The sequence below is a fragment of the Hyperolius riggenbachi genome, chromosome 2 (genome assembly GCF_040937935.1).
Source record: "Hyperolius riggenbachi isolate aHypRig1 chromosome 2, aHypRig1.pri, whole genome shotgun sequence".
Classification (NCBI taxonomy): domain Eukaryota; kingdom Metazoa; phylum Chordata; class Amphibia; order Anura; family Hyperoliidae; genus Hyperolius; species Hyperolius riggenbachi.
In genome coordinates this window covers 370,917,053-370,933,076 of record NC_090647.1, presented here as the reverse complement: position 1 = coordinate 370,933,076, position 16,024 = coordinate 370,917,053, and the positions used below count along the sequence as shown (strand labels likewise).

Here is a 16,024-nt window from a genome sequence, read left to right as displayed (position 1 = left end):
AATCTAAAACATAGAGCTACATTTCTGTTTTCCTTCTGTCCCATGCAAGAGTTCAGGTCTACTTGAAGTAAAGAGATTCTCAATTCTGCTCAGTTAGATATTTTCCCTCTCCAGGGTCATGTTACTTGTTAGTGTTACAAGGTGTCAGATGTGAATGGGCAGCAGTTGTGTTGAATTTGGTATGCATTGAATTTAGTGAACCTTAGAAAACACAATTTTAAAAAAAGTTCTTATTTTTTTGTGAAATTGTGTACTTCTGAAAAATCGTATTTTTGTGGAAAATATGAGCAAGGTGTAAATTGTAAGGCAATAATTACTTTGGTAAATATTCAAGGTCATCCCTACGATTCACCTCTTCCTAACCATGCAAAATCAAGGAAGATTTAAGGACCACTATCGTAAAAAAACTAGGCAGTTAAAATCTGACAGAACCGACAGGTTTTGGGCCAGTCCATCTCCTCATGGGGGATTTTCAGGGTTTTCTTTTTAAACATAATTTCCTGAACAGCAGTAGAACTGCCCAAATAGTAAGATACCATCCAGCCTCCCTACTGACTTGCACACTATTTTGTCAGTTTGTTTTCAACAGCATTTCCTGAACAGCAGTTGCAAAGTCTAAGAAAACCCTGAGAATCCCCAATGAAGAGATGGACTGGCCCAAAACCTGTTGGTTCTGTCAGATTTGAACTGACTACTTTTTTCGCAATAGTGGTCCTGTAACTAAAGGTGCCCATACGTGAGATGATGTATGGGCAAATTGATCAAGAGACAAATCTCTCTCCGGATCAAATTCGATCAGAGAGAGATCTGATCGTAGGCCAATTCCCAATCTATTTCAGCATGAAGCCTCTCAGGAATCGGCCTTGTGATGCCGATGGCACTAGAACTTTACTTTTTGAAACTGTAATTCACAATTGTGTCCTTTGCGTTTCATTCAGTGACATAATGCATTTAATCGGTTTTTTTTTTTTTTCTTATTAGGTCCTATTTCCAGCATACTGGTGAATAAATATGGAAGCAGACCAGTTATGATGGCCGGTGGCCTTCTTTCTGGAATTGGCTTAATTGGTGCATCATTCTGTAACACCGTTGCTGAACTCTACTTATGTATTGGTGTCATTGGAGGTAAGTGTTTGTGTCCCTTCCCTAACCCCCTCACCAATTTTGTAGGTCGTTGCATTAAAAAAAATTACCTTTGTTAATGTCCCCCCCCCCCCCCCCCCCCTGCTGATTTGAAGTGTATATCTGGTATAGCATTTACACCAATTCCAAGACTAGGCATATGTAGGCTGTGTTTCTCCTCCCTTCCCCCCCCCCCCCCCCTTTCCATTCAAAAGAGCAACACAAGAAGGTATGTTGTGTTTTTATAGCCACCTTTTTTTCTCTGTAGCTCCTGCTGTTACTACTTCTCATGTCCATTCTCTCCTGGCATCTGTTGTGTGACCTCACAGAACTGATGGAAATGGATACATGATTACTGAAGCCACATAGAACAGATGTCTATACCATGTTAAATACCCTTCCATGTTCTATTCTACAGTATCCCATAGAGACAGACTAAGCCAAAAAAAGGCATCACTTTTAATTGATGTGGTATGCCATAATGCAAACCATTCAGTTTACCTATGTTTTCTTAATTAGAAGTAGGCTAACCTTTTTTAAATGTAACAGTACCTGGTATTCATTAAGAGACTGAAAATGTCCCTGCATCTCAATCCCAATGGTACCATTGAGATGACCATAGAAGATTAGAGGGTATGGTAGGCTGTCTGATATCCACACGGCTATTGAAATGTTGGGGGAAATGCCACTGTGCAGTGGTAAGGTATGCTAATGAGAGAGAATTCTGGCTTTCAAAAATAATGCCAGGGTATGGGGCCAGCTAGGTTATTGAGCTGCATCTTGTCATGCAGTCCCTCGTGCTAGTAAGTAGTTGAGGTGTATGTCCCAGCAAGATTAATGAATGGATGTGTTTGTGGAAATCTAAAAATGTGATTGTTGCTTAAGGCTTTTCCAGAACAAGTAAACTAAAAAGGTTTTGTGTGTAATCCCACTAGTGACTAAGATGAAATATATTGCTATGTTATTCATTTTCAGCTTTTTCCAATTTGTATTTCATTTATTTTTTTGTCCTCAGGTTTTGGTCTAGCCTTTAACTTGAACCCTGCTTTGACAATGATTGGCAAATATTTCTTCAAGAAAAGACCAATTGCTAATGGCTTGGCTATGGCAGGAAGCCCTGTATTTTTATCAACACTTGCTCCTTTGAATCAGTACTTTTACAGCATCTTTGGTTGGAGAGGAAGCTTTTTGATCCTGGGCGGACTACTTTTGAATTGCTGTGTTGCAGGATCTTTGATGCGCCCCATTGGACCAAAACCAGATGACGTAAAAAAGAAAGCAACAAAAGAGGTTTTAGAGGAAGCTGGAAAGTGCACCTCAAAAGAAGACAAAGATGCCAACAAAGACCTAATAGATGGAACTGCAAAAACAAAGCCAACTTGCTTTCAGACAATCAACAAGTTCTTGGACTTCTCTCTTTTTACTCACAGAGGATTCTTGATTTATCTATCTGGGCATACTATAATGTTTTTTGGACTCTTTGCCCCCTTAGTCTTTCTCAGTAACTATGCAAAAAGTAAGCATATTTCTGGAGAGAAAGCTGCATTTTTGCTTTCCATACTTGCTTTTGTAGATATGGTTGCAAGACCTTCCATGGGGCTCGTAGCAAATACCAAATGGGTGAGACCTAGAATTCAATATTTTTTTGCAGTTTCTGTGGCGCTAAATGGAATATGTCACTTGCTGGCTCCCTTGTCAAGTTCCTATGCTGGCTTTGTGGTCTATGCTGCATTCTTCGGCTTTGCTTTCGGCTGGCTCAGCTCCGTCCTCTTTGAAACCTTGATGGATTTGATTGGTGCGCAGAGATTTTCTAGTGCAGTTGGACTAGTGACCATTGTGGAATGCTGCCCTGTACTTCTTGGACCACCACTTTTAGGTAACCTATGTATTTTGTAAATATTTATAAGATTTTTGACTGTAGGATTTAAAATGTATGTGAATTTTATAGCAATTTAAAATTAAAATATAGCAAATCTGATTTACTCTACCTGGGGCTTTCACCAGCCCCTCGCAGTTGTCTGTCCCACGCTAAGAGCTCCATTCGCTGCCGCCAGCCCTGGATCCCTGCATGGTGATGAGGACAACCTGGAGGTCGTCGTTACTGCACCTGCGTGAAGCGCCGCTGTCAATCCACTACACATTGTCAGCGGCGTACTGCGCAGGCGCAGAACTGCTGCACCTGCGCAGTACAACGTGGGCTTGATTGACTGCGCTTCACACAGGCGCAGTAAGGACAACCTCGATGTCGTCCTCTGCACCGTGCAGGGACCCTGGGCTGGCGGCTGGGAAAGGAGCTCTGTGTGGGACAGACAGCTGCGAGGGGCTGGAAAAAGCCCCAGGTAAGTAAATCAGATTTGCTATGTAGTTGCCTGATGAGTAACCACTTGCCGACCAGGGGAATTTTCACTGATCGGTGCTGCGTGGGCTCTGCAGCCCGCAGCACCGATCAGGAGTGCAGCAGGGCGATCAGACTACCCCCCTTTTTTCCCCACTAGGGGGATGTCCTGCTGGGGGGTTCTGATCGCCGCCGGCCATTAGTGGGTAGCGGGGGGCTCCTCAAAGCCCCCCTCCGCAGCGTTTTGTGCGCTCCCTCCCTCCCCTTACCTCACTCTCCCTTCCTGGGCTGCGCAGGACGGATATCCGTCCTGCGCATTGTGGGATAGGCTTCAGCCTATCATATGCCGCCGATCCCCGGCCAATCAGAGGCCGGGGATCGCCGATCTGCCTTACGGCGCTGCTGGGCAGCAGCGCCGTATCATGTAAACAGCGGAGATTTCTTCCCCGCCTGTTTACATTTTGCCGGCGAGCCGCTATCGGCGGCTCTCCGGCTGTTCACGGAGACACCCTCCGTGAACTGACATGGAAAGGCGGCTCGATCGAGCGGCCGTTTCCATGGTAACCCGCAGACGACCAGTTTACGCCAATCGGCGTTAGCTGGTCGTCAAGAGGTTAAAGGGGACCTAATCTGAGAGGGATATGGATGTTTCTTTTTAAGCAATACCAGTTGCCTGGCAGTAGTGGTTGAATCACACCTCTGAAACCCACACCCACTTCAGTCAGAGCATCTGATCTGAATGCTTGTTGATGGGCTATGGCTAAAAGTATTAGAGACACAGGATCAGCAGGAGAGCCAGGCAACTGGTATTTTTAAAAGGAAAAATTCCATATCCTTCTCAGTTTAGGATCCCTTTAGGCTACTTACACACTAAGACGTTGCGTTTTAGGGGACGTTATTGTCGCATAATGTGCCCCTAACGCAACGCATGGTGGTGTTAAAGTTGGACGTCAGATTGAGCTGCGTTATGCAGCTCTCAAAGCAGCAGCTCCAGGTTAGTGATAGGAAATCCAGATCTTTTTGAGGATTCGGATCATTTGATTCGGATCATTGAAAAGATCCGGATCTTTGAACCAAATCATTTGAATCCTTTTACTAGGGAAGCAGACTGGGGGTGAAATGACTAGCAGGACAGGACTTTCTCTGCACTGTACATTCTGTATGTTCCTGTTTCTTCCAGACAGACATCCACTGTGAACCAAATCTTTCATTGTGGTGATCCGGATTATTCGACTCACAAAAAAAGATCCGTATAAAATGAAGGATTCGTTCATGATCCGGACAACACTACAGTCCCACCAGAGTCTCTGCAGTGCAGTGAATATTAATTAGCCATGTGGCTGGCCGCTGAGGAGAAGGGGAGACCTCCTCCTCCAACATTACTAAGCATGTGCAAACAGTCTAACGTGGCTTACCCCAGTATAACGTACAGCATGCAGCACTTTGTTTAAACGTGCTGCGTTACAATGTAAGGCAACATGTGCACTGTGAACAAGCACATTGATTTTACAGTGCTGTGAGTTAGGCTGCGTTACTGGCTGCTGTAACGTGGGACTTTAAAGCGGATCCGAGATGAAAAACTAAATATAACAAATGACTTGTCTATATATCTTATCTAAAGTTTAGATAGTTTACACAGCAAATCTATCTTCAAACAGTTTCAACAGTATATTAATATTTTTTCCTGTGATACAATGGGAGCAGACATGTTTTCTGCTTGTCACTATTACACAATTGCACACACAGGCAAGCTTATCTGTATCTAGGCATGCTAATCTGCATATTCTGTGAAAACTCCACTCTTATCTCCTCCATTACACAGGCAACTGATCTGTATCTGCACTGCAGCTCTCAGATTGTGAAAACTCTGCCTCTGAAATCTATAGCTAGTAACACCTTTTTCACCTGCCCAGACTGAAATCCCACAATCCCTTGCAAGCGCCAAGGCACTCTGGAGAAGCTGTGGGTGTGGCTTGTTTAGTTTATAGGAAATTAGGGTATTAAAACAAAACAAAAACTTATTTGGCTTGAGGAATGCCCTATAATCAATAGGAAAGGAACACAATTATGCAATGAGTAAAAGTTCATCTCGGATCCACTTTAACGTCCCACTGTGAAACCAGCCTAAAGGTGTGTAATGCTGAATACACACAGTTCAGTTTCCCATCTGATTGATGTCAGAAATAATCATTTGATTCCCATGTCTGATCTGCTCCTGCTCAATAACGGGATCGATTTTCTGAAGTTATCCCTGGAAAATTGATTCAGTTATCAATTGTGAGCAGTTGGGACATGTACACACGATACAACTTCCCGTCAGACTACCAATCAATCGTACTGGTAATTGAGTCATGTGTACTCAGCATTACCACAATGCCAAGGAGGAAACCTATCAACAGCTGTTGCTGTTTATCAGTCGGGTAAAGGTAAGAAACCACCACCTCAGTATTGAGGTGATCGTTGCCTATGGGGTACTGCACCTGTAAAATTCTGAGGATGTACTGGTACATACTTTTTTTTTCTCAAGTCTGAGCATTCTTGGTGGGCTGCTGGATGTAAAAGCCTCTCCAAATCAGCCTTTTTCACAAGTGAGATGAGAGCTCAGAATTGGCATAATTTAGTTTGTACTGAGCAGTTTTTGTATAACTTCTGGATGCTAATAAAAGCAGTTGCACATTATAGGCTGGGCAGCGCTGAAAGCTGTACATTGCTGTTTGCAGATAAATGTATGTACAGTGTGCCAATAGTGTCAAACTTGTGCAACTTGGAATGCATTTGATTGGCCTCTCTGAGGCTGAATGCATTTTAACATGATTCAAAATGTATTAGCATGTCAATTACCATCTGTTACCCCAAAGGTTGTCTTTCAAGTAGTCTGAGCACTTACCTTAACCCTCCTGGCGGTTTGCAAAAAAATCGCCAGGGGGCAGCAAATCTTTTTTTTTAAATTTTTTTTTTTTTTTTTTTTTTTTTTCATGTAGCGAGACAAAGTCTCGCTACATGATAGCCGCTGCTCAGCGGCATCCCCCCAGCCCCTCCGATCGCCGCCGGCGATCGGAGATCCGGAGATCCCGTTGAAAGAACGGGATCTCCTGGAGGGCTTCCCCCGTCGCCATGGCGACGGGCGGGATGACGTCACCGACGTCATCGACGTCGTGACGTCAGAGGGGACTCCGATCTGACCCATAGCGCTGCCTGGCACTGATTGGCCAGGCAGCGCACGGGGTCTGGGGGGGGGGGGGGGCGGCCGCGGCGAGAGCAATTGCGGCGGATCGGCGGGTAGCGGCGGCGATCGGGCACTGCACGCAGCTAGCAAAGTGCTAGCTGCGTGCAGCAAAAAAAAAATTATGCAAATCGGCCCAGCGGGGCCTGAGCGGTGCCTTCCGGCGGCATAGCCCGAACTCAGTTCGGGCTTACCGCCAGGAAGGTTAATGATCTATGCCAAAAATCTAGTGTTAAGGCCAACCTTAATAGGAATTAACAGATGTGGTAAGACTGCACAGTCAATGTAGAATTAAACCATACAGGCGCTTCACATAAAAGCCAGTAGTGGCTGCCAGAGGATCCTTAATCCACAAGGAACAACGATGTAGTACAATATTCCTCAGCGCTTTTGTTAGCAGTGATCTGTAGCCAGCCAGTGCAACAGCTTGAGAGGTGACCACCACCAAATAAACCAGCACAATGGGTCAGATCACCTATAATCCAATAAAAAGTTAGTAGGTAACAGATATATTCTGGGTCCTTTCACACAGGACCTAGAGGCATATATGCACCTTTAAGTAGTATGCACATAAAGTGCAATGTGCACTCGTTCTTTGAGAGGCTATGCCCACGTCTCCACCCCCTACCAGGTTTTGGCTTCCCTGATGAGTGCTCTCACTGAAATATGGTAGGGAGTGGAGAAGTGGGCATAGACTCTCCGAGAACGATTGCACATTGCACTTTACATGCATACTACTTAAAGGCGCATATATACATCTGAGTCCTATTTGCAAGGACCCAGAATGTGAGCATCTGTTACCTACTAACTTTTTATGCAGGGTTTTTATTGGATTAAAGTTTGATAATGTGATCTGACCCATTGTGCTGGTTTATTTGGTGGTGGTCACCTGTCAAGCTGTTGTTGCACTGGGTGGCTACAGATGACTGTACAGTCTTATAGTACAATGTTCCTCAGCAGTCGTCATTAAATAATGTGTGCCCACTTTTTGAGAACCGAAATCAACACATGAGCAGTGGCTTGTGAGTGGTAGTTTCAGGATGAATTTTAATCTTATAACTATTGGCTATTTATTTCACCCTGCCAACTTGGAATGTAGTGCTGCCCCATTATTGTGAATAGTGTTCCATTATAACAGTAAGAAATGTGGGTGGGAAAATGTCAGTTTAAAACTCTTAACACATCCCTAGCAAGAACGTTGAGGTTGTTACTGCTGTGTACCCATTAGAGATGCTCTCCTCATTCCTAGTCCCTTGTAACACCACCCCACTGATTACCCTCCCGTGGTGTACGGAAATAGTGTACTTCCTGTTGTTGGTAAATCCACAGGAAGGGAACAAATCTTGGGGAAGTGTGAACAAATGCTTTTACCTATAAGATGGGCTTTAAAGGAAACCTGAGGTGACAGGGATGTGGAGGCTGACGTGCTCATTTTCTTTGAAATAATGCACATTGCCTGGCTGTCCTGCTATTCCTCTGCTTATAATACTTTAAGGCTCTGTACGCACATTCAGTTTTAATCTGCAGATGACTGGCCAATTTTACCACTGCCATGTAGTATGAAGGCCACCAGATTTTGAGTACTATGAACAGACTGGGTAGGTATGCTCTCATACTACATGGAAGTGGTAAAATTGGCCCGGTATCTGCAGATAAAAATTGGATTGGTGTACGAACCTTGCATGCAGATCAGATATGTCTGACAGATCTGGCAAGATTAGTTGCATGCTTGTTACCTACTGACCGGAAAGATCAGCTGGACTGCCAGGCAACTGGTATTGTTTAACCACTTGCCGATTGCCCACTAGCTATGGGTGGCGGCAAAGTGGCACCCCCAGGACCGCGTAACACCGATAGACGTAGGTACCTGGGGGACTAAATAGCCGGGCATCACGGGCATGGATGCGCGGGCATCACGGGCATGGATGTGCACGCAGCTGCCGGCATTAGGCTCCGCCCACCCATCAATTAGCAGCGCCGGTGGGTTGTTAACCCCCGATCTGCCACGTTCAAAGTGTATAAAGCAGCCCATACACTCAGCCGATTTTCTGGCCGACCGATCGATCCCGATCGATCGATCAATCGATTGCAAATCGGTTGGCCAATCGACCGATCGACGGCCGATTTCGATGGATTTCCATCGAACTTGCAGGGTGGAAAATTTAGGTCGATCTGATGAGATTGCTTATCAGTTTGCATTGGCCTTAATGGAAATCTGATGGCAAAAAATGCCATCAGATCGAATTTCAATAGATTTCAAACTGAAATCTTTTGGAATTCTATCCTGGTAAAAAATGTTCTAAAAACGCATCAGATAGATCATCAGATGCATTTCTTATCTATCTGCTGCCAATCTGACGAGTGTATGGGCACCTTAAGACGCTTTGTAATGTATACAAAGCGTATTATACAAGCTGCGTCCTGCCCTGGTGGTCCCAGTGATTGAGGGACCACCAGGGCAGGAGGCAGCCCCCCTGGTAAGCACACACAAACACAGCGCCTGCCCCTGATCGCCCACCGCACCCCTCAGACCCCCCCCCCCCCGATCATCCCATCAGACCACTGTTTGCACCCAATCACCCCCACCTAATCACCCATCAATCACCCCTGTCACTATCTGTCAATGCTATCCTTTAGATCGGGTCCTAAACTGTCCCCCTGGTGGCTCCTGATCACCCCTCACACACTTAGATCCTCCCCAGACCCCCCCCCCCCCGTGTACTGTATACATCTATTCTCGCTTGTAATCACCCACTGATCCCCTGTCAACCACCCCCTGTCACTGCCACCAATCAGATCAGACCTTAACCTGCCCCTTGCGGGCACCTGATCACCCGCCCACACCCTCAGATCCCCCATGATCACCTCCCTAGTGCATTATTTACATCTGTTCTCCCCTCTAACCACCCACTGATCACCCATCAATCAACCCCTGTCACTGCTACTTATCATACTCATCAGATCAGACCCTCATCTGCCCCTTGCGGGCACCCAATCACCCGCCCACATCCTCAGATCGCCCTCAGACCCCCCCCCCCCCCCCCGATCACCTCACCAGTGCATTGCTTGCATCTATTCTCCCCTCTAATCACACCCTGATCACCTATCAATCACCCAGTCTCCCCCTGTCACTGCTACCCATCAGATCAGACCCTAATCTGCCCCTTGCGGGCGCCCAAACGCCCTCAGACCCCCCAATCACCTCCCCAATGCGTTGCTTGCATCTATTCCCTCCTCTAATCACACCCTGAGACACCCATCAATCACCTCCTGTCACATTTACCCATCAGATCAGGCCCTAATTTGCCCCTTGTGGGCTCCTGATTACTCGGCCAAACCCTCAGATCCCCCTCAAACCTCCTTCCGATCACCTCCCCAGTGCATTGATTGCATCTATTCTCCCCACTAATCACCCCCTGAGACACTCATCCATCACCACCTGTCACCTCCTAGCACTCCTATCCATCAGATCAGGCCCTAATCTGCCCCCTGCGGGCTTCTGATCACCTGGCCAAACCTTCACCACCACAGTGACAGAATTTTTTTTTTCTGATCACTGCTGTTCTCTACGACTTAATTGTGGCTGAGACCAACCATTATGCCACACAATACGTAACCGCCAATCCAAGAAGCTACCACGCCCAGCCTTTTTGGTGGAAACCACTCCAAGTTTCCCAATGTAACTTTTGGGGCCTTCTCCTTAACATGGGTCTAGTCAAAAAGAATGTATTGCGGTCTTATTGGTCTACGCACCCAATACATCACATGCCCATGTTCTCTGCTGCCATGTCCAGGTCACGATTTGAGAACATCCTGTGCTTCCTGCACTTCAGTGCCAATACAACCTGTCATCTAAGAGGCCACCCTGCTTATGACCGGTTCCACAAAATTCTGCCCCTCATAGACTACCTGTCGTCAAAATTTGCAGATGCTTATACCCCTGAACAGTCATTTTGAGGCATTTGGTTTCCAGACTACTCCTCATGGTTTAGGGCCCCTAAAATGCCAGGGCAGTATAGGAACCCCATAAGTGACCCCATTTTAGAAAGCATAAACCACAAGGTATTCCGTTAGTAGTATGAGTTCATAGATTTTATTTTTTTGTCACAAGTTAGTGGAAAATGACACTTTGTAAAAAAACAATCTTTTTTACGCTAACTTGTGACAAAAATAAAATCTTCTATGAACTCACCATATTCCTTAAGGCTCATACACACGGGGTACGGCCGTCGCCGCAACCACGTGGCACGCGCGTGTTGCGGCGACGGTTCGTCCGTGTGTATGACGCGCGCGCCCCGAACCGTCGCCCGTCGGAGCTGTCGCCAGGCGATTGACCTGTTCAGTCGCCGGCTACAGCCATCGCCGCAACATCGCCGGAACTGTCGCTAGCCCCGCATGTGTATGCGGGCTAGCGACAGCTACCCACACACAGTACACGGAGCATCCGGCGGGGGGGAGGAACCTCGGCGACAGCTTCCGCCGCATCGCTAATCCCTCTGCTGCCGTGTGTATGCAGAGGGACTTGGCGACGAGCTGTCGCCGAACTGTCTCCGAACTGTCGCGCACACGCTCCCGTGTGCAGCGACAGCTACAATTGTCCCCCCGTGAGTACTTAGCTTAACAGAATACCATGGGGTGTCTTCTTTCTAAAATAGGGTCACTTGTGGGGTTCCTAAACTGCCCTGGCATTTTAGGGGCCCTAAACCATGAGGAGTCTTGAACACAAATGCCTCAAAATGACCTGTGAAATCCTAAAGGTACTCATAGGACTTTGGGCCCCTTAGCGCACCTAGGCTGCAAAAATGTACCACACGTGGTATCGCCGTACTCAGAAGTAGTAGAACTACTGAGCCTGCGCAGTACAGCCCGGAGGACGTCCGATGACGTCACCGCACACAAGTGACACACACTTTGGAGCGCAGAAGAAGCCCGACCTGGCAGCCGGCCTGGCCAGGTCGGGCTCGCCACCAGAGACCACCGGGAGCCTGCGGAGCGGCGCCGAGGGCACCTCCTGCCTGCCACGGGCTGGAGGAAGCCCCAGGTAAGTGGATTTGGATTTAAATTTTTTTTTTTTTTTTTTTTTTTTTTTTTTTATACGGTCCCTGAACCTTCCCTTTAACCACTTGCCGACCGCACGCTTATACCGTGCGTCGGCAAAGTGGCAGCTGCAGGACCAGCGACGCAGTACTGCGTCGCCAGCTGCAGGCTGATTAATCAGGAAGCAGCCGCTCGTGCGAGCGGCTGCTTCCTGTCAAATCACGGCGGGGGGCTCCGTGAATAGCCTGCGGGCCGCCGATGGCGGCTCGCAAGCTAAATGTAAACACAAGCGGAAATAATCCGCTTTGTTTACATTTGTACGGCGCTGCTGCGCAGCAGCGCCGTAAAGCAGATCGGCGATCCCCGGCCAATCAGCGGCCGGGGATCGCCGCCATGTGACAGAAGACAGCCTGTCACTGGCTGCACAGGACGGATAGCGTCCTGTGCAGCCCAGATCTCCCGGGGGAGCAGGTAGGAGAGGGAGGGGGGAGAATGTCGCCGCGGGGGGGGGCTTTGAGGTGCCCCCCCCGCAAAATGCCTGCAAGTAGGAGCGATCAGACCCCCCCTGCACATCATCCCCATAGGGGGGAAAAAAGGGGGGCGATCTGATCGCTCTGTGTGGCCACGGATCTGTGCTGGGGGCTGCAGAGCCCACCCAGCACAGATCCAAACAAACAGCGCTGGTCCTTAAGGGGGGGTAAAGGGTGGGTCCTCAAGTGGTTAAGTGGTTAGAAGGCAATATGGCAGCTTCCGTAGGTCTCACACCTCAGGTTCCTTTTAAGTTCACAGGACAGTTCTGTTAGTGTTGTTACATTCCGGTTAACTTTTTTTTTTTTTTTTTTTTTAATTCTAGGCAAATTAAATGACATGTACGGAGACTACAAGTATACATATCAAGCTTGTGGGATTGTGCTGATCATAGCCTCCATTTACTTATTTGTTGGAATGACCATCCATTACAGACTTCTTGCAAGAGAGGCAAAAGCGGAAGAGAAAAAGAGCAAGGAAGCAAATGGTGGTGAAGCAGACCATAGAGCCATTAATGAACTGGCAGTTCTCCCTCAGAATTCTGACGACGTTGTAAAAGAGGAGGAAAGCAACATATGAGACTGGCTTTAATATATATATTTTTTGTAAAAAAGTGCTGTGTGGATCCTGTCAACAGACACACTCGTACTGCACATTAGTCCCGTGTAGACTTGTATTTTTAAGCCTTATTTGAAACATATTTTTTATGTTTAAACTTTCACAAACATTTCATTAGACAAACTAAATGTTGCTTTTTTTTCAGGTATACGAATGTTAATACGTGCCTTATTCATGCTTTCATTATTTTAATCTTGTAGTTTATTTTATTTGCTGACTTCTATGGGTGTAACAAAAATCCACCCATTAGATGGGTTTTTATTCAACAGGGAAAAGTAGAGAATACAAACAGCCTAACCATTCTCAGTGCTTGGGTTCCGTCTTCCAAGACTTTCATCATCACATTAAAGTTCAGATGCCGCTATGATCAAATATTGGAATTAATCTCTACCCCTGAGGTGGCTGCCTTCTTAATCTCATGGGTTTTACAGACAGGTTTCATATTTTTGATTGTCATAGAGAAACTGATATATTAGGATTTGATTGCTTCTGTAATGTAGATGCTGTGTGAATTTATGAAATCTGTGCAGGTATGGTGTGCTCTTCAGTATTAACTTCTTCACTGCCGGAGAAGGCTGTTAGATATCTTTTAAGCTCTCCAGCGTCCAAAGGTGTGAGCCTTTCCGGGACTGTGACCAAGTCTCAGATCTTTCAGGGTTTGACTTGCATTTGCTGGTCAGTCCATAATTAATGCTACTGCTGAGCAGAGTGAAGAAATAAGGCCAGTGCACTGTTTTTTTTTTTTTTGTTTTTTTCCATTTTATACATGTATAGAATATTCCACTATTTAAGTTTTGAGACTTATTTGCTTAATATACAGGGGCTAGTAAACTGCATTTTTAAAAGTTAACTAATTGCATTAACTTTTTTCAAGTATGATAGGTCTGGAATTTTTTCCCATTTTAAAATTTGTGCTCTTAATGAAATGCATTGTTCGTTTTTTTTTTTTTTTTGTGTTTGCCCATGTAACACCGCTGCCGTTTGGCTTAGCACACTTCCCTGATTATCTCATATCATTTTGGTGAGCATAGCACATCCTAATAATTGTTTAACAATGTAGAAGGATGGTATTGGCAGCCACTTCTCGTGGCTTGTCAGTAGTTGTTTCCATTTTCATGAATATTAATCATGCCAAACGGCTTTTTGTTTAGTTTTCTTAGTACACAAACTCTTCATATTGGAGAGCCTTAAATGGCCTTACTACCTTCATTTCAAATTGCAGCTGATTTTGCTGTTTGAATCTAGGTTGTTCTACTGGCTTCTCGCTCTGAAGCAGCTAGTAATGTGCATGTAATAGTCCCAAACAAGAGCTGGTAAATGGGAACTTGTCAAGATGGCTGTGCTTCAGTCAAAGCTACCAATACCTGACTTGGAGTCAATTCAATAGTAAAGCAAGTGTATGTTGCACATGTAGGCTCTGCTTTAGCACTGCTTAAGCAGAAGTTTCATGTACTTGAATAGTAGCTTTGGTCCTGACAAGTAAGCCATTCCAACAGGTTCCTTTAAAAAAGTTACAAACCTGAATCCCTACCTCCTTAACATCAACAGGCCTGCTGGGTTGTACTATTGCTACCTCCTTTCTTTTTGTTTTAGTGATTTGCTAGTCTTGTATAGTAATTGTCATCAGAGTGAGAGTTTATATTTATATATGCCTTGTCTCCACTTAAAATGACACTTCAGCTGTCTCTAGGCATTCAGTAGAGGTAAAATGTGATTGGTCTAGTTCAACACTTCACTGCTAGAGCAGCAGACTGCTTGTTAACAGTATGGATGAAATGTTTGTTTGATATGGCCCATGTGAAGATTGATGTACTGTATGCAACTTGTTTTAAATAAAGAAAATATTTTATTTAACTAGACTTTCATGGTTTTTTTTTTTTTTTTGTTTTTTTTTTTCTCTTTTTCGATGAATTTATCATTTGAGAGATATATTGATTTTCACCTCAGGTTTCCTTTCAAGGGTTTACAACGAAAGCAAGTCTTAAGGGGGGAAAAAACACCTATGGAGAAGGAAGGCTCTGGGTCCTACAGAGACTGCAGTTCCTCACAGCCACTTTGTTCCAGCACTGTGACCCATGTTTCAATCTGCCGTCACATGAGGCTTTGGGAGCTCAACTGCTCCCACAGATTGGGGGGGAGGGGCGGTTGGGGGGAGAGCTCTGCAATGTGCAGGCGTGTGTGCGGATACCTTTAGTGGCCTCAATTCACTAAAGGCAGTTGGGTAAAATTTAGAGCTGTAAAATACCACATTCGGTATTTTTCTTTCCTTTTTAAGCATTACTGAATACAGTAATCCTTAGTGAATTAAGGCCAATGTGCTCAGAACACAGCATCCACAACATCCAGTCAACATCCCTTGGATCCCTCGGATTAATACAGTTGTACATGGAACGGTAGTGGGGGTGCTGAGGTAAGGATTAATTAAAAGAAAAATAGTAGTCAGTGCAATGTTAGTAAATGTTAATCGTCCCAGTCAGTCAAATTTTATATTCCCTTAAGGTGCTCTTGACTGCCACCTGCACCTTGTTCTTGGAAGGAAAAAGGTATTATGTAGAGTTGTCATTAGTAACAACAAGCAATATTACTGAAGCATTAGTACTTTTAGCAGCTGCTCTGTATCCTTGCTAGAGGTCAAGCAGCACAGGGCTTTATATGGATAGAAAGAAACCAAGGTTTCTAACACTTCTCAAGTCTAAGGCTACTTTCACAGTGGGACGTTGCGTTTTGATGCGACATTAAAGTCGCAACGCAAACAACGCAACGACCCAAAAATGTCACAATGGAACTCTAAGCCCTGTTATCGTCGCATACAGGCAATGAAAAGTGTGCTTCCAGGTCATTACTGAGCATGTGCAAACAGTCCAACGCAGTTAATAACGTGTATAACGCACAGAATGCAGCACTTTCTAATAATGCTACACGTTACACACAAATGCAACGTGTGCACTGTGAATGTTGCACAGACTTAGTATTGCTGTGCGTTAGCACACGTTAAAGTATTTTCTAACGTGACTAACAACGCACTGTGAAAGAGGCCTCAATAGAGTATACATGGGCCTCATGGCAGTATTCTGAGCTGAATTCAGTGAAATGTTTGCATTTCAATTGAAACTATGGCCCTGATTCAATAAATGTTTTTCCTTGCAGGAGATGTTTTCATA

General features: G+C 45.4%; 1 protein-coding gene across 1 annotated transcript in view; it reads left to right on the top strand.

Annotated features, from left to right (window-relative positions):
* The window catches only part of SLC16A1 (solute carrier family 16 member 1), an 85,084-nt gene extending 70,367 nt beyond the window's left edge, over positions 1-14,717 (top strand). The window contains exons 3-5 of the mRNA XM_068269726.1: positions 982-1,125; positions 2,138-2,998; positions 12,571-14,717. Coding sequence (XP_068125827.1) covers positions 982-1,125; positions 2,138-2,998; positions 12,571-12,824 — 1,259 coding nt within the window. The 3' untranslated portion in view covers positions 12,825-14,717. The remainder of the gene's footprint in view (positions 1-981; positions 1,126-2,137; positions 2,999-12,570) is intronic.
* The last annotated feature ends 1,307 nt before the right edge of the window (positions 14,718-16,024 follow it).